Source organism: Vombatus ursinus, unplaced genomic scaffold, assembly GCF_900497805.2.
Source record: "Vombatus ursinus unplaced genomic scaffold, bare-nosed wombat genome assembly UNPS02014772.1, whole genome shotgun sequence".
In the NCBI taxonomy this organism is placed as follows: Eukaryota; Metazoa; Chordata; class Mammalia; order Diprotodontia; family Vombatidae; genus Vombatus; species Vombatus ursinus.
Window position 1 is genome coordinate 24356857 of NW_020954550.1, and position 24880 is coordinate 24381736.

Sequence of the window (24880 nt, forward strand, 5' to 3'; positions counted from 1 at the left end):
AACTTGTGACTTACAAAGCAGTTTTTCTCCCCATCACCCAGCAAACCAGGTAATTTGATGATTCTCTTGGATACTGTGTGTCCTTGGACCTAACCTCTCCAAGCTTCCGTTAGACTTAGACAGGGGGTTAGATTTCTCTAAGGTTCCTACAAATTCCAACCTCTCTCAATTCCTTTGGGGCAATGTCTCTTTGCTAATTACTTTCTGGCTACCGATAAAGCACAAAATGAAATGGAAACTAGACATTTTGTTAATTTCATTAGTAGAGTCAGGCAAATCCAGTAATTCTGACCCAAAATGCATTTTCCATCACAGCTGTCTGGTTTGGTTATCCACAGAGATTAACATGGGTAAATAACTATTCGAATGTTTCCTTCCTATTTTGCTATGTGGAGGCCCCCTCAGCTTCTAAACCGCATCTAAACATTTTATCTGTACCGGTGTCCTCTTCCTCTTCCTCTTCCCCTTTACAAAAATCTGTTACCTTTGAGCAGCCTTGCCTGCATCTTTCCCTTTGCCTCCTTTTCTTCTTCTACATGAACCCATAAGCCTAAAACCCTCCTTTCTTTTGTCCATGTTCTCACATCGCACCATAAGATTATTGATTCTTGGGTGATTTTCAGTGAAATCCATGCAGCCTTTTATAAACAAACCACATGACCCAAGTTCAGTATTTCATATGCATTCTTCCATTTTGTTCTCTGCATATTGGAAACTCTGTGTTTACTGGTAATTAGGCTCATAAAAGGAACAGGGACTAGACTAGGGGTGGGTAATTCGAGCCAGGGCCTCCTTTGCAACTTATGCTCTTAGAAAGATGTCTAGAGCATTGGGTGGTTAAATGACTTGCCCAGGGTCACATAGGCTATGTGTGTCAGTGGTGAAGCTTGAACCCATGTCTTCTTGGCTTGGGGTCTGGTTCTCTGTTAAGTATACCAAGCTACCTCTCCTAAGTTCAAAATAAAAAAAAGAAATTTGAGGGGAAAAGAGTCTATGTAGTCATGGATTAATTAAATGTAGACTAGTGTTTAGTGGAATTTAACCCTTCCATTACACTGTATTCCTATTCAAAAGTTGGGCAGGGTATGCAGGGGCTCCCATATCCCTTTAGCCAACTTATTTTTCATTCTACAGAGATGGAAAATCAGTGAGACCGAATTACCCACAGTACTATGGTCACTGTTTACATTAGCAGTGATGCTTTTCATGCCAAATGGAGCACACTTTGACACTGACTGTTCTATCTCCCCATATTTCTATCTTGCTATTTATGCCCAATAAACACTGCTACTACTCACTGCTGCGAAAGTCCCATTCCAGATCCTGGTAGACACATTCACAAAGTATTCTTCTTTCATTTCCAATTCTCTCAGCTGGCAGGTGACTTTACTACATGATGCAGTTTTGCAGTTCTTTGAGGTTGGATGGGTTCATATTAAAGAAAATAGGTTTAGTATGACTTCTGAAAATAATTGCTGAAAAGTAAAATGGTTTGTTGAATATATCCTGATACTTATTAGTCTAAATTTATGTTTGAATATTTATGCATTCAACTACATAAAATTCTAATTTGGAGTGGTCTGAATATAAGCCACCTACCCAATGTAGTCCACATTTTTAAAATACGGCATTGTTGAAATGAAAATATGTAGAGAGATAGTCAGTGAAAAATATAGGCTGAATTCAGGCTTCATACAAACTAATTTTCTAAGGAAAATGTGATCTATATTCAGATAACTTTTTTTAAAGTATGGTGTTTAAATTGGTACTTCTCAAAATTTTTTTTCTATGATGCTTCATTCTTTCTCTCCTGAGTGTCACCACCATTTTTCTTTTTTTTAAAGCTAGGAGGATTTTCAAGTGTTAATTAGGAAAAACTATGATAATACCTTCACTCTCAAGAAGGGCAATAGGAAGGAGCCATACAAAAGTGGTGATAATGTGGAGAAAACAAATGAGCATGCCTAAGAAATCAAATATAGTGGTAAAGAGGCTATCTGGTAATATGTGTTGGTGGAAGGAGGTATGTGTCATGCTGCCCAATAGCTCAATTTGCTCACTCACCAGTGAGTCACCAATAAGACTACGAGAAGTCTGTACTCTGAGCTTATAAAACTGCTATTTTGAATGAGCCCATGTAATTTTGGTATTCCCATTAATCCATGAGTTCTTCCTAGAACTTCTATTTTGAAGAAGATCTCAGACCAGTTATCTTTCATTCTCAGGACTTTGCCACCATGCTGCCACTCCTTTTATGAGTTGTTTTACCCCATTAGAATGTAAGCCCTTTGAGGGCAGGGATTGTCTTTCTTTTTTGCTTGTATTTGTATTCTAGTGCTTAGCACAGTGCCTGGTACATAGTAAGCACTTAATAAATGCTTGTTGATGCCTTCAATGTGCACAGGCATACAAGAGTAAGATGAGTTAGGTTCTAAATGATCTGAATTTGAGCATATCTGTCTGTAACAAAAAGTACAAATCACCTTCTTAGCCTCATCAAATTTGTATTAACTGGCAATTTAAAGTAATGAATGAACTTAGCTATTCTCTCTCCAAACTCCAACTCATAATAGATTTAAGGGAAAATATATCATATGATTATACAGTAATGTATGGCAATAAATGTTTGTTGACTAATTATGAATTAATAGAAAAGAACAGTCCTCTAAAAAAAAGAAAACTAATACATTTGGGATACTAAAGCAGAAGCAATTATAGTTCTTGAATAATCATCTTAATGTGTGCTACTCACCAATTCTTTAATATCTCGGAAGTTTTCTTTCTTAAAAGACACTGAATAAGGTGTTTCTCCTATTTTTAGCGGATTTATTTTTGCAGTGCAGCTTATATCACTGTCCTAGAAAGTGACAAAATCACAAATGGTCTTTCAAACTTACAAAGCAAAAGCAAAATAGTTTTCATTAAGACTTTGTATGAAATAGTGGTATATAAAGGGGAAAGGGGGTCTATAGGAGGACAGGAGGAGGAGGAAAAGAAAGGGTGATTAGTTGGCTCTTGGTGAGGAGTACCTAGTAGAGTGCCCTTCAAATAGCATGTAGTTAAGAAATAGTTTTTGAACTGAACAGACAGGCTTGGGTCCCACCATTATACTATCCTTGGTCTGCTCTTTGTTTACCCTTAACTCTCAGCATAGCATGAAGGAAGATTGTACCAAGGGTAGAACTGGCTCTTTCACTCATGTGAGGTAAGAAATTTCAACAAACACTACCATAATTAACCCAATACCTTTTAGTCTAAATCCAAAGATTTGGATTTTCCTATAGACTCATAAAATAATGCACCCCCACATGAACAAACTGTTTTAGTTTTGTTTATTTTTTTAGAGGCAATTGGGGTTAAGTGACTTGTCCAATGTCACATAAACTAGTAAGTATTTGAGGCCAGATTTGAACTCAGGTCCTTCTGACACCAGGGCCAGTGCTCTATTTACTATTCCATCTAGCTGCCCCTTGAAAACACTGTTTTAGACATAGCTAAAGCACATAATTAGAGATCTAAAGTTGGAAAGGACTTCAAAATTTATCTGGTATAACTGCTTCATTTTACAGATAAAGAAACTGAGGCACAGAGAAGTTGAGTGATTTGCTCAAAGTCACATTGGTAGCAAGCATTAGAGATAGGATTTGACCTTGTCTTCAAACGTCAGAAGCAGTGCTGTTTTCATGGTATCCCACTGCCTCTCCAAACTGCTTGCTGTTGAATAGCCAGAATAATACTATTTATAATAATAAAAACTAACATTTATATAGTTTTACATAAGGTTTACAAAGAGCTTCACATACATTTTCTCATTTGATATTTACAATAACCCTGTGAGATAGATGCTATTGTTATCTCTATTTTACAAATGAAGAAAGTGAAGCTGAAAAGATTAAATGACTTACTCAAGGTCAAACAGCTACTCAGTGTCTGAGGAAAGACTGGAACTTGTCTCCAACTCTGGTGATCTATCCTCTATAGCAACAAGCCAGGCTGAGCCAAGTAGAAGGTCAAGAACTGGCCAGAAGGCAGCATCTGCCATGTGGTCTAGCTGAGGAGATCTGGAATCTCACTCTCTATATTTCCCTTATCACTCAATCTACTTTCCTTCTTACAAGGCTCTGACAGAGGCAAGCCTACTTGCAGCAAAGATGTAGGAGGTTTGGAATGATTTCTACACTCTTTCCATTCCTGAATATTGGGTTTTGTTCTCATACTTCTGAGGGCTCTTCTAAATACGAAATTCATTTCCAGATAATTATCATTTGAGCTGCTTAGGTGGTGCTAGTCTCTTGCCTAGGTCATGTACACATGGCTCCAATATTGGAAGGCAGCGTACTCTAGTATTTAGAGATTCTTGCTTTCCAAAAGTACACTAGAAGAAGATAGAAAGTTTTCATCTATTCGTTGAGTTATCCTTATTTTCAAAGACCTAGAATAAGGTTATCTACTTGTGGTGAATACAAACTCTACCAAGAATAATGAGAGAAAAGATTATTAAATAAAAAAAATTGTTGAGAAGATCCCTGATCTTTCCCAAAAATTTACCCCACCTAGACTATCCTATCTAGATAAAGAGTTGTTGCCCCACCCAACTATAAAAGCTTACAAAGAATTTAATCTAAGGTGAATTCCGACCTTTTGGGTTCCACTCAGGCAGGTTTGGGCAGGGAGGTAGATCCTTTATCAAGATTGCCCAATGCTAAGGGTGATTTGGAAGTAAATGAAACAATCAAAGTCACATACCCCACTCCCTCATTAAAACAGGTCCGCCTGTCATTATAATATTCATTCTGTCTCATTACTTATTAACCAGAGTTGACTGCCACCCTCAGGAACACCCACTCTTCCAAAGGCATATAAGCATTAAATAGGTTCCATGAAGAGTGTTTGGCAATCGAGGGTGTCACTGACCCCCTTTTATTAATTATTGTTAGAAGGATTAAGTACCCAGAAACTACATCTCTTGAACTTTTTATACATCACAATGGAGAGGAAACTCAGCATGGGAGAAAGAGTGCTAGATCTGGACACAGGGAAAAACCTGGATTTGAATCCTGCCTTTCACACTTAGCAATTGTTTAATCATAGTCAAGTCACAATCTCACCTAGCTTCAGTTTCCTTATTGTGCCATCTAACTTACTGGCTTGCTGGCGAGATCAAACAAGAACAAATGTAAAGTACTATATAAATGTTGGCTTTCATTGCTCCTATCACCTCTTAAGATGACAGCATTGCATTCTGACCTCAATTGGTTTGTCAATAAACTCAACTATTTCCACTGGACCATGTTACCTTTCTGTCCTTCTATTTTCTAGTCCTTTATAAATACATATGCGTGACATAAAATGATATAATAGCAATATAACATAATACTGTTATGTGATATAACATAAACTTAATGTAACATAACATAAAATAACATATACTTTTTTGTAGTATACATATAACTATATTTATGCATGGTGGGTGCTTAATAACTACTTGTTACTTGACATAGAGTCCAGTACAAAATATCTGTCTATGTGTATCTTTTTAGTATATATAGTATATAAAGAGAGGCAAGCATGGTATAGTAGACAGAGACTCAGCCTTAAAGTCAGGAGGATTTTGGTTCATATTCTATCACTAGCACATACTGACCGTTTGACTCTGGTCAAGTCACTTACTTTCTCTGGGATCTAAGTAACTTTGCAAAACTATAAATTGCAAAGAAGATAATACCCTTCATTGGTAGAGGGGATTTTCTCATCTGGAATTTTCCTATACTAATGAAATCATAGGCCCATTCTCTATCCCAAAATGCATGTTATCTTTTTTTTTTAAATTTAGAAAGTTCTGCTTGAATTTTGTATTCATATTGAACCAAGGACATCACAGGGTATACTTGGACTAGTCACCTGGGCTACATGTACTCCTGTCAAATACATCAATGCATTATTTTCTTTGGTGTACTGAGGAAAGGAGATGGTTACAGAAGCCATGGGTACTGGAATGCTTCCTGTTGTGATCTACATTAAAAAAAAAAAAAAGGTTCTGTGATTGGCCATACTTGATCTAATTAGCAAAACTTACAATGTGACAGTAAATAATGAGAACAATTCCACAAACCACAAAGGAAAATTGGTCTTACTGTTTTAAAGTCTTCTCTTATAACTGTGTATATATCCATGTGTACAAATTACTTCTCTAATGGACATCACCAAAGTACTTTAAAGACATTAACTATTAATTGATAGCAAAGTAAGTATATGAAAAATTCACAGATTTTTACAATATTTCAATTACAAACTAAAACTTAATAAATGAAATTAAATGAAAATGATGTCCCCAAAGTCTTAGTGCAGTTTTAAGCTTTAAATTGCTTTATGATAGTAATAATATGTAATAATAATAAAAAAGCTTTATAATAGCCTTAATATTATATGCATAAGATAGCTATCAGTTTAAAACTACATTAAGATTTTTAGGACACTCTGTATTTACATCTACTTATACTTAATATATAAATTTCAGAATAAAGATACAGGTAAAAAATTGCCAATTACTCCATTCTCCACTCCAGTATCTATCTACTCTTCCCTGTATTTGTTGATATATTTTTTCTTTTATATAGTTGGATTAAATGACAATTAACTGATCTTTACTTCACACCATTTCATATAAATTTTCCTTATATTCTTTAGTCCTCATGTCTGTCATTCTTAACAGTATTAAAAAATTTCATAACACCGATTACCACCACGTGTTCAGTCCATCCTCAATTGTCAGATGATTTATTCTAATTTTTTAGATGACAAAAACTGGACCATAAGTCAAAGAGCAAACTCAGAGTCAAAAGCTAATTCAAAAGTTTAATGTTCAAATTCTCCTCATTTATAAAATAATAAGAGGTTTGTTTTTTTTTGGAGGCAGAGGAATGGGATCTGATTGGTTTCTAGGATCTATAAAATAACAGAGTTTTTGGTTGGTTTTTCTCATTACTTAACTGCTGACACTTGCTTGGCTACTTACAAAAAAGAAATCAATATAAAACATGACTTTGAAGGAATCTCTATTTGTGTATAACTGCTAAGTTTATTACAAACAGAAGTAGTATCTAGGCATCACTGAAGTTGCTTTTCTTAAACTTACCAGAGCCTACCACAACAAAAAAAGAACTCCCGGTAGAAACAGAATATACATATATTTCCTTGAAAAACATTGAATTTAAACTCTAAAACCACAATGATTTGCACATATACCTTCACATACCTCTGTGTTCTTACTTTTGGCCCTGCCTATATTCTTTTTATTTTATTTACATTCTGCTCTTTTACCTGGATTCACTGTGGCTTTAAAAAAATATTCATTTATTTTTAATGTTGTTGCTGCTGTTGTTTACTCCCCACCATTCTCTCTTTGCTTTCCCATACTCACAGCCACCTTACTCACCTTAAGTGAAAAACTGAACATGGGTCCAATCTCATCAAAAGTCTTCACAGTAGAGGAAATATTGCCATGAGAAAAGACTTCATAAAAATTGATGTTGGTAGACCTGTTGAATGATGGTTTTAAAATCAGATATTTTTTGTTTAATGGGTGCTATTAAAATCTTACCTTTTTTTTCCTTCTCACCTAAATATTTCTAAGGTCAGATTAATACTAAAGAATAGCATTAAAAAGAAAAGAATGGTGTCAATATCCAGGAGTTCAAGGAGCTTTATAAATAAACTAAAAAATAACTTTCATTAGAGTCCACTGTCATCTTATTCACATGACTTACAATTCAGGACCAAAGAAACTTCTTTTGAAATGACTGCCTCTTCATCACGTTTCTGCTAAAATTTTATTTAAAACATACTACTGTATGTTGAATGAGAGAAATGTGAATTTTAAATTATAGATTTTAAAGCCAAAAGTAACCTTAGAGATTACCTTATTTTATGAAAACTAAGATGCCAAGAAATTAAATGACATATTCAAAGTCATATAGTTAATCAGTGTCCCATGAGGGACAAGAGGAATCTAGGGCCTGTGATTTCCAGTCCAGCATTCCTTGTATTCTGCCACATTACTAGCCCTTAACACCATGGTCAATTGTATTAATAACTAGAAGCTCTCCTGGAGCAGTTAATTACGTTATCCTGCTGGACACCCACTTTACAAAATTACTATGTCATTGTGGAATTCCACATTAAAAAATACTCAAATAATATTCATTCAGTGAATATACAAGAACTCCATGGTATAATGGAAAAAGCCCCAGAGATATGGTGTCAGAGAACCTGAGTTCTAGTCCTGCTTTTAGGTCAGTATACAAATCAACCTCTTCAAGCTCTCTGAACCTCAGTTTCCTTATCTGTAAAATAATGGAGTTTGATTAGATGGCATCTGCCATCCTCTTCAGTCCTAACTCTAATGAATGGATAAATGATATTGCTGACTATAAAGGATGTGGCTTAAAACATTTTCAAAGAATATTAGAGCTGGAAAGAAAGTTAAAGATTCAATTGACAGGTGAGAAAATGGGCCTAAAGAAGGGTAATTACTTCTCAAAGTCACACACATAGCACCAAAGGTAGGATGCAAACCCAGGTTGCCCAATACCCAATAAAGTACTGTTAGCATGAAAAAAAAACCCAAAAAACTTAAGAAGTAATAGAGTTCTACTATATCAATATCTCTAATATTTATTACAGGGTGAATGTAGGCTGGAGCACACTTATTCATTCACCTTGTGCTAGAGCAAAAGTTCTTAAACTGGATTTCATTAAAATTGTAAAAAATGTTTGATAACTGTATTTCAAAATTTTAATATATTGGGCTTGTTAACACTTTTCAATATTTTGATAATTGTATTTCAATATAATTGATTTCTTTTATAATGCTAAAGTATTTTATTTTATATATTTATTAAGTATTAATTTACTATTAAACTATTAATTATTATGTATTAAGTTTTTTATTTTATGATTTTAACAACATGATTCTGAGAATGGGTTACTGGCATCACCCAAGGGGCCCAGGACACAAAAAATAGATTAAGAACTCCCTACAGAAGAGAGGAGTTTGGTTCCAGATCAGACTTTGAGAACTGGCATCTAGACTAGGGTTCAGTCCACACGGGGTCCTAACTGGTCTGGAGGCTTCCTTTAAGAAAGCAAATAAAAAGTTTCTTCTATGGTGCGCCTAAGATGGTCCTAGAATAGAAACCCCAGGCTTATCACTGTTCAAATCTTAATTATAAATGATTTTTTAAAAAGTCTATAATTTATAGAGTTAGGCAACCCAGAAAGAAGAGCTTCCTTCTTTTTAGAGCGCTAGAGGACTGGTCCAAATCGAGGGGGTGGAAATACCTCAAGAAAAGTATACCAGGGGGCAGCTAGGTGGCGAAGTGGATAGAGCACCGGCCCTGAAGTCAGGAGGACCCGAATTCAAATTCGGCCTCAGACCAAACACTTGACACTTAATAGCTGTGTGACCTTGGGCAAGTCACTTAACCCCAACTGCCTAAAAAAAAGAAAAGAAAAGAAAAGAAAAGAAAAAGAAAAGAAAAAAGTATACCCCTTAGCACATTTTGCCTTTACAATAGCTATCTGTTCATCCCCTATAAGTGATTCACTACAAAGGAAAACATATTTATGTATATGTGTGTGTGTGTGTGTGTGTGTATGTGTGCATGTGCACAAACACATATATAATAGCTTTCATATATGTATGTGTGTATATATGTGTGTGTGTATATATATATATATATATAATATATAATATCATGCTTTAAGATTTACAAAGTGCCTTTATCATAACACATCCATGAGGTAGGCATGATTAGGAGGCAATGTGTTACTGTGGAAAGAGCACTGGTTCTCACATCAGAGGACCTAGGTTCAAATCTCAGCTCTGATGCTGAATGTCTGTGTGATTTTGGCAAGCCATTTAATCTCCTTTGGCCTCAGTTGATTAATCTGCAAACTGAGGAGGTTGTACCATGTCCAACCCTCTGAAGCCTCTTCCAATTCTGGATCTATGATCCTTTATTTTAAGTAAAGAAAACAGACTCAGAGAGGCTGTGACTTGCTAAAGGTTAATCAACTATTAAATGTCAGATATGCTACTTGAATACAGTTCTTCTGACTCCAATGCCAGTGCTCCCACCAACTAGATTTTTGCAAACTTTACGTTTTCTAACATGGAGGAGGTTCTTGTATCTCTTTTGGAACCTCAAATCCCCAAATTTCCTTCATTTATAATGAACTTATTTTATTGGAGGAGGAGGGTTGTTTGTGATGATAGTTTTTCAAATTATTAAAAGAAAAATGTGTTATGAGGAAATAAATATGTATATATATGTGTGTATATATATGTATAATCTGTTAATGTGTTTGGATGAGACAAACCAATTTATTATAACTTCCATGGAACAGAGGACACGCCAACTGAGAGACTGAAGGTTTGACATTTTGTATTCTTGGAAGATTCCATAGTACCTTCCAGAAAGTGTAAGCTCTGGAGCACTGGCCAAATTATGAATTAGGTAATGATATGCTGCTTTCCTAAATCCCTGCTGTGGTTTAAAGGGAATTATTCTTTATTTTTCTTCCATGTTTAAGAGTTGTTCCACTTTTAAATACCCATCTTGAAGCAACTGTGCTTCATAAATAACTTTTATTTACTCACCTGGAGGGCATTTCAACATATCTTGCTTATTGATATTTAACTGTAATTTCCCTTGATTTTTGGAAGGCATGAGGTTTGAGGAATGCAAACCATAAAAGCACAGGGTGTTTTGTTTTCCCTCAAAATACATTGCTCCAAACACACACGTACACTTGCATGTTACAATCCCTTGAGTATCTTTTTTGGATCAAAGATAGTAATGCAAAAGCAAATATATAGGTGGTGATGAGTAAAAAAGAAACTATCATATTCATTTCCTGTTAAACGAAACTTTTAGGGTAACTGTGCGAAAAAGTAAGAAAGAAACAAATGAGAACAAACAATTGAGAATAAGAAAGAGATGATGCAGTTGGGATAAAAAAAAAACAGATGATGTGATAACTAACCATCTCTGGCGGACACACTTGACCTCAATTATTTACTTGAACAATGATGGTAACAGTGTGACAACAGCAATATTTACTAGTGATTTCCAAGTGATGATTGCAGTAACCTAGACTTTGTTTCCATTTGTGTCCAAGTTTACGATTCATTCATTTTAGGACCCTCTTCTCACAAGTGTTCATACTTCAACATTAAGACTACATGGCATATCCTCTATTTAATGTATTTTTTGGCCTTTTCTCCCCCTCTCAGCAACCTGTTAGATATCTGGCACTTTGGCGGCTGGGACAAAGCAGCAATAACAACTTGTAACTTCTAGATACTTGGCTCATGGGATGCCACTGGTAGAATCTTCCTTGCCAGCTTTGGGGAGGGCATTCAACTTTGCTAGAAGTTCACTTGAGTGTTTTAGCAGACTGAGAACACTGACCTACATGTTTTATGGCGCTACTGACCCAAAGTTTAATGGGCATTGGCTTGAGCACATGTGCTGTACATTCAGGCTGCCAAACCACTTCTGAATGAGACAAGCAGATGGTATTAACCCACTGAGATTTTCGTACTGTGTGTGATGCTCACTTGATAACATCAGTTTCCTTAAACATTCACTATGACTATTACCAGTCACAATGCTTCTGCCACGGATCTACAGGTTTCCATTTCAGAAAGAAAAAGCAACAATGAATTTTCCCTCAGACCTCTCTTACCTGTTCATGTTTAACCTAACTTTTGTACTATTATTGCATTCATTTAGTCATCAATCATATCTTCACTGACTACCAAAGTATATATAACACAATGTGTTTTCTGCACTAAAGAATACAATTCTTGGTTTCATGCACATAGATGGTGGCTACTGGAAGTGCTAACATTTCCTTACTCCTTATTGATGTAGTTAGGGGGTGGTGGGTGACTGGCAGAAACTTGGAAGCATTCTGTTGGTGGTAGGAAATGCTTATGGGTATAAAGCCCCTCTCAGGTAACAATGAGACTAAATAGATCATTAAGCCTACAGTGATGAAGTTTCCCATACAGGCCCAAAAGAGTCACTCAAAACCTACCTGGTAGCCAGTTGTTTGACTTGGGCAAAGGTTTTTGATATTAACTCTTGACATAGCAAAGTATTCTACTTAGTGGAAGTAAAGAACTCTTCATTAATGGGCACACTAAAAATTCAAAAAGCAATATATTACAGACACATCTGTTGTCAGCAGTGTTAACTCCACCTACCTTGTTAAATGAATTTCTGCATCATACAGCAAGGGAATTTTGAAGTTGATTGTATTGTCCTCCTCCTTCTCTTCTTGACTCTCACTATTTAGAAAACATAGGATGAAAAAAATTAAAATGCTGCTTTAAATGTATACAGTATAAAACCTACCCACTCCCACGTCACAATTAATGACATTTCACCTTAAAGCTTGAAAACTGACATGTGCCAAGTTTTGAAGATTTTGGAAATTGAAGTCGAAGTTTATAATAAAAGACACCTGTGAAAATAAAATCCAAAGAAACAGATATATACATAAATGAATCCCAGAGAAGTTCTCATAAATCACTCAATCAAAGTGTTTTACAAAAATGGCAATTTGATTCTGAATTCAATCGATATCAAAATGTAGAAATCTGTCACAATCTTGTCATTCTCAACTAAGGTTACTAATGTATCCTGACTCACTTCACCTCCAGAATTTGGTCTTTTTTTTTTAAACAAAATGAGACTCACTTTCACCTCCCCCCACCCTTCCCAAAGCTTACATTGTCATTCTGCATCCAGTACCAAATAGTTTATCATCTTTGCACTATGTTTGAGTTAGTGTCAAGAGATAAGCTTAGGACTTTCCTGTCTGGCATTTTCACAAGTGGCAGGCAATAGGCTGAGAAGATACAGTACTCAGTCATAGGTCATGTCTAAGTATAGAAGGCACAGATTGTGGGTTATTCCCAAAATCTAGAATACATGAAAAATTCTAATTTATCCAATTCAAATAAACATTTAAAGAAAAAAAAATCAACTTAGAAATTGTTAAGAATGATGAGGTCATTTTCCTTTACTTGTCTTATGAGGTTGCTTGTGAAGCTGCTTAATTAATCAGTATTACTTAATGAAAACCTAGGAGCACTGAAGCTAAAGCACATTTGAACAGTGACATGCCAGGAATACCTGCTGGTCACTCTTGACAGAAGGATAGCCAACATTACAGGTGAGAACCTTCTTGGAAGTATCCAACTGACATGAAACTTCAGTCCCATCAACCTGAAGGGCAGACAAAAAAAAACCAAAACTCAAAAGTGATGATTGTATGTACAAGTATGAGAGATTTAAAAAATATATATATAAGCATGATAATAATAATAAAGTGAAGTATTTTATCTATTTTTAAATCATTTTGAATTAGAAATTTTAGGCTACATGCTAGGAAAACTTCTTATAACTAAAGCTGTCCAGAAATGGAATGCACTGCTACTAAAGACAGTGGCTTTACCCTTCTAGGAGGTCTTCAATCAAAGGACAGATAATCATTTGTGAGAAATATCACAGTGAGGTTTCCTTTTGAGTATTGAACATTGTGGGATTCTGTTATTGGTAGGCTTGGAGTTTTGAGTTTAGTCTGATCTATTTTGAATTTGCTTTACATTGTTTCTGAAAAAAAAATTAAATTCATGATGAGACACTCTCGAAAAGATAAATGATCAATGGAGGGGGACAGTTTTTAAAAGAAGGAACACAAACTATTGACAATATTTTTAAATTCTCCAAATCCCCAATAATGAGAAGTGCAAATCAAAGTAACTCTGGGCTTTCATTTCTCGACCACCAAGTTCGCAAGATATAGTAAAAGCCAGAAATAATGTTGAAGGGGCTGTGTAAAGTCAGACACATCAAAATACTAGTGGTAGAACTGTGAATTGGTCCAACCTTTCTGGAAGGCAATGTAGAATTATGGGCTGAGGGGCAGCTCGGTGGTACAGTGGATATAGCACCAGTCCTGGAGTCAGGAAGACCTGAGTTCAAATCCAGACTCAGGCACATGATACTTACTACCTGTGTGATCCTAGCCAGGTCACTTGATCCTGATTGCCTCATCCAAAAAAAAAAAAGAATTTTGGACTGAAAGTTATCAAATTATTCATACCCTTAGGGCCAAAGATCTAATTACTGGCCATATGTCCTAATTAGGTCAATGTTAGAAAAAAGGAAAAAAAAATATTTCCAATATAAGAAAATGCTTCTCGCAACATTTTTTTTTTGTAGTAGAAAAAAAGGTGAGAGGCAAAAAGCAGCCAAGAGGGCAAAGTACCAGGAAGAAATACAGCTGAGCTCTTTCCTACAACTATTTCATAAAAATCTAGAAAACCCATCAGGTTGAGCCTTGATTAGGAGGTCTAAGAAAAAAAAAATCAGATTGAGTCTTTTTTTTTCCAGTCCAGGTCAGCATAAAAACACAGAGAAACCTACTTCCACTGGGGATGGAGTCTAGCCAGGAACAGCCACTTGCAGCATGGCAGCAGAAAGACTGCTGAGGGTCTCCCCATGTGCAATGTACACCAAAGGAAGAAGAGGTTCCAGATCTGACACTAAGGGGCCTGACCTTGTGCAACAAGAAGAAACAGGTGCTACCTGGAAGCTCTGTCACTCACTAAAAGTGCTGGGTCACAGATCCAGTGGGGATGGAGAAGGGACCCCATGACTAACAGTGGCAATTCAAGTCAAGGAGTGGTCATCTACTCTGTGTACTGAGTGAGGAACAAATATAGAAGTAGCAGCTGTGTGGCTGTCTCCAATGCTGGCTCTAACACATAGTTCAAAGTCAAGAGGGAAGGCTGAAAAAAAGAGCAAACAAAAATAATCCCACTATAGAGCTATTAGGGTTATAGGGATGCTCAAGACATAAATGTATAAGAAGAGAACAACTCCAAAACAAATACAAACAAAGCCTCAAAGAACAACACAGCTTGGGCACAAGTTCAACTATAATTCTTAGAAGAGATGAAGTTTGGTTTTGAAGAGCCAAAAGGATTTTATAAATGAAATGAAAGCACTAGAGGAAATAATTGGAAAATAAATGAAGGTGCTAGGGAAAACTGCAAAAGAAATTAGATATGGAAGAAAGAATTAGACAATAAATAACTTGACAAAGAGGTGTAAAACTTTACCTAATCAACAGACTACATGAAAATTAGAATAGACTAAAAGAAGCAATGATTCCATGAAACAAAAAGAAATATAAAAATAGTTGAAAAACAAACAAAAGATATATCAAAAGCAACTGATCTGGAAAATATGTCAAAAGAAGATAATTTAACAATCACTGGACTATATAAATCACTAATAATAAGAGAAATAAAAATCAAAATAATCCTGAGGTCTTACCTCACATCCTGCAAACTGGCAAAGATTATAAAAGATGGGAATAATTAATGTTGAGAGTGGTTATGGGAAGATAGGAACACTAGTGCATTGTTGGTGTAGCTATAAATCAGTACAACCATTTTGGAAAGCAATTCAAAATCATGTAAATAAAGTGGTAAACTCTCCATACCCTTTTACCCAGAGATTTCACCACTAGCCTTATGCCCCAAGGAGGCCATTGATAAGAAGCAAGTACCAGTATACAGCAAAATAGTTACAGTATCATATTTTGTGAGTACAAAGAACTGGAAAAAGTAGATATCCACTGATCAAAGAATGCCTAAAGGAATTGTGGCACATGGATGTAATTGAAAGCTACTGTGATATAAGAAATAACTAATGTGATGAATAGAGAAACATGGAAAGAGCTACATGAACTAAGAAGAATGAAGTAATCAAATCAAAGAGAACAATAAAAAGAATGACTGCAACAATGTAAATGGAAAGAAGGATAAAAAATTAAAAATGAATGTTGCAAAATTACAAAGAACAAGCCATAAGAGATACAAGAAGACATTCCCATCCCACTCTTTTGCAGAGATGGGAAGCTTTCAAGTGTTGCACATTGCACATATTTTTAGACATTTTCCATATGTTGATAAGCTATACTGATTTTTCCTCTTCTTTTTCTTTTTGTGTCTTTAAAAATACTATTTGTTATATGGTATGGGCTCTTTGGGAGCGGAAGGTAAAAGGATACTGGGGAAATTATGGTGATGTAAAAGAATTATTGGACTATCTGAAAGTTGGGACTAAAAAAAAGAGCTAAACATCTTATTTCAAAAGTCTTCCCTTATCTCTTAGAATCAAGAGGACAAAGTGAAAAGAAAGAATCCACTAGTCCCCTTCCTAAAGATACCTCAAAATAAAACTCCCAGGAATATTATAAACAACATTTAGAGATTCTTGGTCAGAGAAAAAATACTGCAAGTAGCCAGAAAGAAAGAATTTACATACCAAAGGGTCAGTCAGGATCATACAAATTTATCAATGGCAACTAAAAAGGAATGGAGAGCTTGGAATATAATATTGCACAAGGCAAAACATAAAGGCTTACAACCAAAAGTAGCTTACCCACCAAAACTCAATATAATGTTGCAGGGAAAAAATAAGCCTTTAATAAAATAGAGGACTTCCAAGCATTCTTGACATAAAAGATTAGAACTATAAGAAATTCTGAAATATAAATACAGGACTCAAGAGAAACAAAGAAAGGTAAATACAAGTGAGCAATAGTAATAAACTAAACAAGGATGAATGGCTTACATTTTAATATGGGGAGATGATAGACGTGACTAAGATTATAAAGAGAATCTAATAAGGCAGAGGGCCTAAGGAGGGTTTGGGTATATTTTGATGACCTTTAAAGGTGAAAGATAAAGGGGAGGCAAAGGAATTCACTAAAAGGACAGGGCAAGGGAAAAGAAAGGAAATGCAAGATCTCTGAGGGCAGGGAATGTCTTTCTTTTTTATTAATTACATCCCCACCATTTAGCACAGTGCCTGGCACATGGGGGGTGCTCAATAAATATTGGATTACATTGGATTGGAACAAGAAAACAGAGGGAAAGGGAAGAACAAAAGGAAGGAATAACAGGGAGATTAAGGGAAGAATTCATCCTAAGGAAAATGAACTCTAACCAAGAAGGGTACATCACAACAAGAGGTTTAAAAGGAAAGAAAGAGATAAGAACCTGCCATTTAGCTCTGGAACAGGGAAGGAGAAGGACAGGGGAACAGAAATAGATTACAATGAACCTAGAGTACTGGTACTGAGCACATGCCTTCTATCTCACCACCCTCTTCATAAATAAATAAATACACATGCATATATGTATATGTATGTATTAATATGGCCAATGCAGGAATTTGCTTTGCTCAACAAATGTATATTTATTGCAAGGGTTTTGTTTTGTTTGTCATTTGTATGGGGGGGGAGGTAGAAGGGAAAAAAGGTAGACTGTCATAAATTGAGAAAAAATTTAAGAAGTAAAAGTTGAATGCAGCTGAAATTAGAAAACTGGAAAAAAATCTACACAGCAAGTTTTTCTAACTAAGGTCTCATTTTCAAGACATACAGCATGTCCCAAAAGTCTTAGTGCCCTTTTAAGCTTAAGACTGCACTAAGACTTTTGGGATATACTATATATAAGGAACTGATTCAATTTTACATTCTATGATTGACAAATAGTCAAAGAATATGAATAAGCAGTTTTCAAAGGAAGAAAACTAAACCATCAATAGCTACATGAAAAAGTGTTTCAAGTCACTAATAAGAAAAATGCAAACTAAATAAACTGAGGCTATACCTCACATCCCTTAGTTATCAAAGTTGGCAAAAAAAAAAGACAAATGTTGGAGGGTCTATAGGAAAACAAGGCACTGGTAAAGAACTGTGAATTGGTCAAGGCATCTTGGAAAGCAAATTCAAACTATGCATCCCCAAATTACCAAAGTGTGCATGTCCTTTGACACAGAAATGCTACTACTAGGGCTATACTACAAAGAAATCAAAGAAAGAAGAAAAGTACTCACATCTGCAATAATATTTGTAAGAGACCCTTTTCTAGTAACAAAAAACTAGAAACTAATAAAAATCATCAATTAAGGAATGAACAAATTATATGAATATAACGAAATATCATCATCCCATTAGAAAGGACAAAAAGGATGATATCAGTGACCTGGGAAGACCCGTATGAAATGATGCATAGTAAAATGAGCAGAACCAGGAAAACAGTTGATGCAATAACAACAGTATGAAGACAAACAACTTTGAAAAACATAGGAATGCTGATCAATGTTGACCAACCATAGTGCAAAAAGACCAATGATGAAGAATATTACTCACTTCCTGACAGAGAAATGATACGCTCAAGATGCACAATAAGACATACATTTTCACATGGTCAACATTAGAATTTATTTTGTTTGATTATGTATATTTCTTACAAGGGTTTTTCTTTTTCTTTTTAATGGGAGAAGAGAGGTGAGGAAAGAAAATAAAAGCTTACTAGTTGAAAAGAATTCATGAACAATAACAACATAAGCTAGGAGCAAAGTTTCTGTTCCAGGCAAAAAAAATTTAGAAATTCATTGACTAGAAAACAAATGGTGGTATATGAATGTAATAGCATATTATTATGCAATAAGATATGATGACTAGAAAGATTATGGGAATTCAGAGAAACATAGGAATACTGATAAATCAAGTCAAGTCAACAAACACTTATTAAGCACCTATCTGTGCCAGGCACTGTGCTAAGTACTGGTGATACAAAGAAAAGCAAATGACAGTCCCAGATCTCAACAAGCTAATGGAGAGTACAACATGTAAACAACTATCTACAGAATGACCAGGATAAGTATGTGTATATATACGTATGCAAATATTTGTATATATATACTCATATATGTATATATGTACATATATACTTGTATGTGTGTACATATACATATACATTTATGTATTTATACACACATATATATGTATGTATATATATATAAAATCAATATATTTTATTGAAAAAAATAGAAGAGGAAAGGCATTAAGATTAAGGATACTAGGAAAGGCTCTTTTGCAGAATGTGGGGCTTTAGCTGAGTCTTGAAGGAAATAAGGGAAGCTGGAAGGTGGAATTGAGAAATAGGAGTTCCAGAATGGAGGATAGCCAATGAAAGTATCCAGCATTGGGGTGTCTAGACTCACAGGGGTGGCGAACCTATGGCTTTGAGGCCACATGTGGCCCTCTAGATCCTTAAGTGTGGCCTTCTGATTGAATCCCAAATTTTACAGAACAAATCCTTTTAATGAAAATCTAGAGTCCGACTCTAGAGTGAGAAAAAGCAAGAAGGCAAGTGTTAACTGGATCATAGAGTACACTGGGGAGAGTAAAGTGTAAAATGACTGGAAAAGTAGGAAGGCAATATCCAAATGATGGCTGGCTTTAAAAGCCAAACAGAGGATTTTGTACTGGATCCTGAAGGTGATAGGGAGCCACTGGAGTTTACTGAATAAGAGGGTGACAGTCAGACCTCTGATTTAGGAAGAGTAATTTGACAGCTGAGTGGAAGATGGATTGGACTGGGGGAAAACTTGAAGAAATAATGGAAAGCAAAGTAAACAAAACCAATGACTAAAATATTTCAAATGAAAACAATGCTAAAAGGCACTGGACTCTGCTATTAACTTCTTAGATTTAATTATTCAAATCTTTTTTAGAATCTTTTTTCCTTTAAAATAGAAAGTTGCATTTTTAATTCCCCACTGCACCCTCCCCCCCCAAAAAAATACTGAAAAGGTCAGGGCAGGCTCAAAACTAAGCCCAACAAGTTTAAATAAGAAACTAGATAAAAATCTTTTTTATCCTATTAAGTGTGTCTGTTAAAAAAACACCCCAAATTATAGCTTTTGCTCTATTTTCCTTTATCCCTTGGGGAAAATACCCGCATGCAAATGTGTTTCTGGCACAGTGTTCATCTCTATTTGATTAGTGTGTTTGGCTCAAATATAAAAACCTTGACCACAGAAAGGCCTGTGGTTCCAAAGCTACAAAGCTACAAAGAATAAGTCTAAGCTCTGTGCATATCAGCCCTTTGATTTAGCAAGTTCAGGCTGAGGCATGTGGGAGGCAGACACAGCAGCAGCACCAGATCTATGTGCTACTGGGAATTAGGGTAGTATAAAATTTCTCATGCCAAGTCTCACAGGAAAAGAAAAGATAATTTGTCCAGTAAAGCAAAAATCTGTCTAGATATAGTGCCAGTTTATATGCCAACCTGCCTTAGTTAGAAGTTATAAAATTAGGATGTTTTTATTATTAAGATGGAAACCCTGCTTTAAATGAGGAAGATGAGCTGAGCAGCCTCAAGGGCACTTGGGAAAAGAGGGAAGGTTTCAGTACTAGACAAGAGGAAACAAAGAGCTCCCCATTTACAGGCCCAAATGGACAAATGCTTTAAGTATGAAGAAAAGTTAGGTTAATCATGGCATACCATCACATACCGATGCAGAGGACGAGGCAAAAAACAAGTTTTCTGAAAAGGCAGCTACAATTCTGGTGTTATAAGCACTTTCCCCTTTGTTTTTCAGCATCACTGCAAATGTTAACCTTCTATTTTGGCTGCTGACAATATATGGCTGTTTTCTGTTAATAATAAAAGCAAAAAAGCTAGAGCAAATGGCACAATTTATCTCCAAATCAATCAATCCTGGATATTCAAAGACTTTCCACACCCAAAATTACAAAGATGTTTTATATGAGATTGAAATACTGGGAATAAAATATTTCTGAGCAATAAACTGAATTAGGACTACTTTAGATGAGAATAAAAGTAAAATGATGAAATGTTACTATGTTTTCTTAATTGTAACTTTAAAATACAAATAGGCATATTCCCCAAGTGTTTTCCTTCTACACTTAATGCCAGGAACTGAAATTCTATTTGTATAGGTATTTGTTCATGGCAAATGGCAAATGTTCCTCACATAACAAATACATACTTTATTTATAAAGAGTAACTGAACAAAATCTTCTTCAGCATATATTATTTCATCTCATTTCTCTCCTCTCTCTCTCTCCCTTTCATCTCTCTCCATCTGCCCATCTGTCTATCTCTTTCACACACACACACACACACACACACACAGTTTCAAAATGAAACTTACTGAGTATCCGTTATCTGTTGAACTTTAAGGACAAGATCAGAGATGCAGACTCCATCATCCCCACAGTCTTTTAAAAAAGGTATCTAAAGAAAGTGAAAATGTCATTTTCCCCACACATACTGTTAAGGGAGGCAACTTTGAGATTGTGTTATTATTAGCATTGGCACTGTGACTATTGGAATTTAATTTGGTTTGGTCAAAGATCAGAATTAGTCATTTTAAAAATTGTGAAGGCCAGGCCTCTACTTACACTGAAGTCCTTTGAAGTCTCAGAATACTCTTCAAGAGCAGGACTCGTACCGGGCTTTGCCAAACTGATGTCCACTCGGACATTTAAGGAGTTGAGAACATCAGAAGGTTCCTGAGAAACAAAGCTTCTCTTTCAATTTGAACAGAGTAAAGAAAGTGACATAAAAAGTAGCTACAGAATGATTTCACTATTACGAACATGGTCAACTCTCAATTGTGAATATGGGTAGCAAGAGACAGAGACAGGATGCTAAGGGGCTCATTCAGGATCCACATTCAAGACGGATGAAGTCACACATCCTTCATGTCGTGAAGTTCCAGTTCCTTAGACATGTTGCTGGTCTTTGGCATTTTCATCCAAAGGCTTAAATAAAATTAAACTCAAAAAGTATGGCATTTATTTCAGCTAATATAATCAGAAGATTTTGTTAATCATGGATACCCACTTCCTTAAGGTTGTAGGATTCCATTAGTATATATACTCCCTTTGTCTAGTCAAATCAAACTCTCTTCACCCCCTAAATGGTCTCTAAGTAACAGTGGCTAACCCATATCCTTTGAGGAACCTCTCCAAACTTAGCTAGGTTTGAGGAAAGACAAGCATAGTCTGCTGCTGGGTCCATATATGTAGCTTTTTGTTTGGTAGACTCTTCCAGTCCTGCATTGTGCTGGCATAGTCTTAAAGAACTCAGGGCACCCCTACACTACAGTGAGCAACCAGAGCAGGACTTTAGTGTAGTGTAGATAAAACAGTAAATGGTCATAAAAGTTAATGATCTATTCAGTTACAATAATCAGAAAAAAGAACCCTTAGAAATTTCTTTCCTCCCATCTTCCATTGCCTGTCAGTTTAATATAGAATCCAATCTTTTGGTCAATAGTTATTTCTCTAATTTTCTATCACAAAAACTTAATTTTCAAGAACCACTAGGCTTCCTGGCCAAAGTTGCTGACCACATAATATTAGATTGTGGTGTGGAAGGAAACTTGGTTTGGCAATTGTTGCTTGTCCTTTGTTCTCAAAGAGGACCATGGTACCAGGAAGGTGATGCCATGACTTACAAGTGAATTGGATTTAAGTGAGGGAGTGCTGTGCAATCACTAGCCTCACTCTCTCTTCCAGAGCCATCTGGGTCCAGTGGCAAGATATGAATCGGAACAACTGATGAGGGCCCTGAATGCATTGGGACACCTTGGCCTTTTTAAGCTAAAGTCTTCCCCAGGTCTCAGTTTGACTGAGGCAAAGTCCACTCAATGATTAAGACTAGGTAAGAAATGAGACAAAGAATGGCCTTTTACCTAATCAAATAAAAAAATAAATATATATCAATCTGAGAGGGGAAGAACCTTGGAGTGTGGCAATTAGGGCAGTGGCAAAAGAAGACCTGAGGGGGTAGTTTCAGGGTTGTGATTGATAAGCTCAAAGACAGTGCTTGTCTCTACTCTAGAGACAGAAAATGAAGGCAATCTATCTAGATAATGAAGGCAATAATGACTTCCACTCTCCTCTGTACTGGGTAAGAAGTTAGGAAATTAGGCTCCTAAGTGGCACAAGAACAATTTAGAGTATTAGATAAATGACATCTCACAATTTTCAATTAGAATAAAATATTATAAACTAGAAATTACAAAAGCTAAATGTACTTAGTAACAATGTAATATATTATTTTTGGCTGATTCCCCCTAAATATATTTATATGCATACTTCAGGAAAGGGCTATTCAAATGGCAATAACCCCATATTCTCAAAAAATATGAAAGTAGCATTTAAAATTTTACAACATACATATTATCTCCTCCAATTGAATATAAGCTCCTTGAAGGCAGGGGTTTTTATTTTTGCTTTTGATTAATTAACTGTATCACCAGATCTGGCAGAGTCTCCCAAGCTAGGAAGTCTTTGAGCAGGAATCCAGAAATTGACAGTAAATTGATTGTCTGAAGATCACGTTAGCTAAATTCAGAAAGGCTCCTTACTAGATAGGCCACAGGGTGGTATATTTTTCAACATGACTCTCTAACACCATTCTCTAAGTTATAGTTGGGATACAATTTTTTGTTGGTGGAAGGAGTAATTACGCCAATGAAAGAACATGTCTTTGACCTATGTTTAAAGTTATACCAAAGATGACAAATTAATAGTTTTCAGGCTTTTATTCATAAATGATTCATGTAATTGTCTTATTTATGTCTTCAAATTATAGTTATTAAACAGCTGGATAAGTTTGCCTTTAAACTTTATCATCATCCCACCCAAATTAACCCAGAAAAGTACTTCATCATGTTCTGCCATGTTTGTACATTTCCATTGTTTTGCTTTGCCTTTCCCCATTTCAACTCATTCTCTACACAGCTGTCAAAGTGACCTTCCCAAAATGCAGGTCAATGGCATTCCCCTAATCAATAAACTTCAATAACTCCCTATTGCCTTTAGGACTAAAAAGAAACACTCATGTTTGGCATTTAAAGCTTTTTACATCCTGGTCCCAATCAATATTTATAGCTTATTATAATGATTTTCCTTCACCTACTGTAGCACCGCCTTACTGTTTCTCATTCCTGTTACTCCATTTTCCATCATAGTCCCTTTGCCCTGGCTGTCCCCATGGCTGGAATGCACTCCTTCCTCACCTCTGCTTTTTGGTATCCTTTGTTTCCTTCAAGAATCAGTTTAGGGCCAGGGGTGGGGAACCTGCCGCCTCGAGGCCACATGTGGCCTTCTAGGTCCTCAAGTGTGGCCTTCTGACTGAGTCCAAGTTTTACAGAACAAATCCTTTTATTCAGGGGATTTGTTCTGTGAAGTTGGATTCAGTCAAAGGGCAGTTTCTTAAGACCTAGAGAGCTACATATGTCCTCAAGGCCGTAGGTTCCCCACCCCTGGTTAAGGCACTACCTTCTGCAGGAGGCCTTCTACAACATCTCTAGGGGTAGTTCCTCACTCCATCTTTTAGTGATATTATATATTTTGTATGCATACATACACACGTATGTATATATATACAAACATTCGTTGTAAAAGAATAGAATTTCCTTCATTGCAGCAATTGATTCATGTTTGTCTTTGAATCTCCAGCACTGAGCACAATGCCAGGCACAGAGTAGGTGTTTAATAAATGTTTCTTGATTGATAAGTTACTTTCAAATTCCATTTACAGTTTCTAATGATAAATATGTATATTATCTACAACTTAATTTTACTGTTGGCAGTCCCCCCCCCAAAACAATCATATTTATTTTTTAAAAATAAAATAAAAACACAAAAGTGGACTAAATAATGTTGACTGCTATCATCTATTCTCTTCTATCCATCCCAAGTTAAACCCATTTATCTATTACTTAGAGATGATCTTCTTCTTCTTTTTTTTTTTTTTTTTAGCTAGGCAATGGGGTTAAGTGACTTGCCCAGGGTCACACAGCTAGTAAGTGTTATGTGTCCGAGGTCAGATTTGAATTCAGGTCCTCCAGAATCCAGGGCCAGTGCTCTATCCACTGCGCCACCTAGCTGC

At 35.8% G+C, this 24880-nt stretch overlaps 1 protein-coding gene across 1 annotated transcript in view; it reads right to left on the reverse strand.

Annotated features, from left to right (window-relative positions):
- The window catches only part of ITGA2 (integrin subunit alpha 2), a 148489-nt gene that overhangs the window by 22531 nt on the left and 101078 nt on the right, over nucleotides 1-24880 (reverse strand). Inside the window, exons 18-27 of the mRNA XM_027863389.1 lie at nucleotides 21376-21486; nucleotides 21126-21208; nucleotides 20463-20604; nucleotides 13209-13301; nucleotides 12458-12534; nucleotides 12275-12358; nucleotides 7436-7538; nucleotides 5902-6012; nucleotides 2753-2857; nucleotides 1299-1412 (exon numbers count right to left, since the gene is read on the reverse strand). Coding sequence (XP_027719190.1) covers nucleotides 1299-1412; nucleotides 2753-2857; nucleotides 5902-6012; nucleotides 7436-7538; nucleotides 12275-12358; nucleotides 12458-12534; nucleotides 13209-13301; nucleotides 20463-20604; nucleotides 21126-21208; nucleotides 21376-21486 — 1023 coding nt within the window. The remainder of the gene's footprint in view (nucleotides 1-1298; nucleotides 1413-2752; nucleotides 2858-5901; nucleotides 6013-7435; nucleotides 7539-12274; nucleotides 12359-12457; nucleotides 12535-13208; nucleotides 13302-20462; nucleotides 20605-21125; nucleotides 21209-21375; nucleotides 21487-24880) is intronic.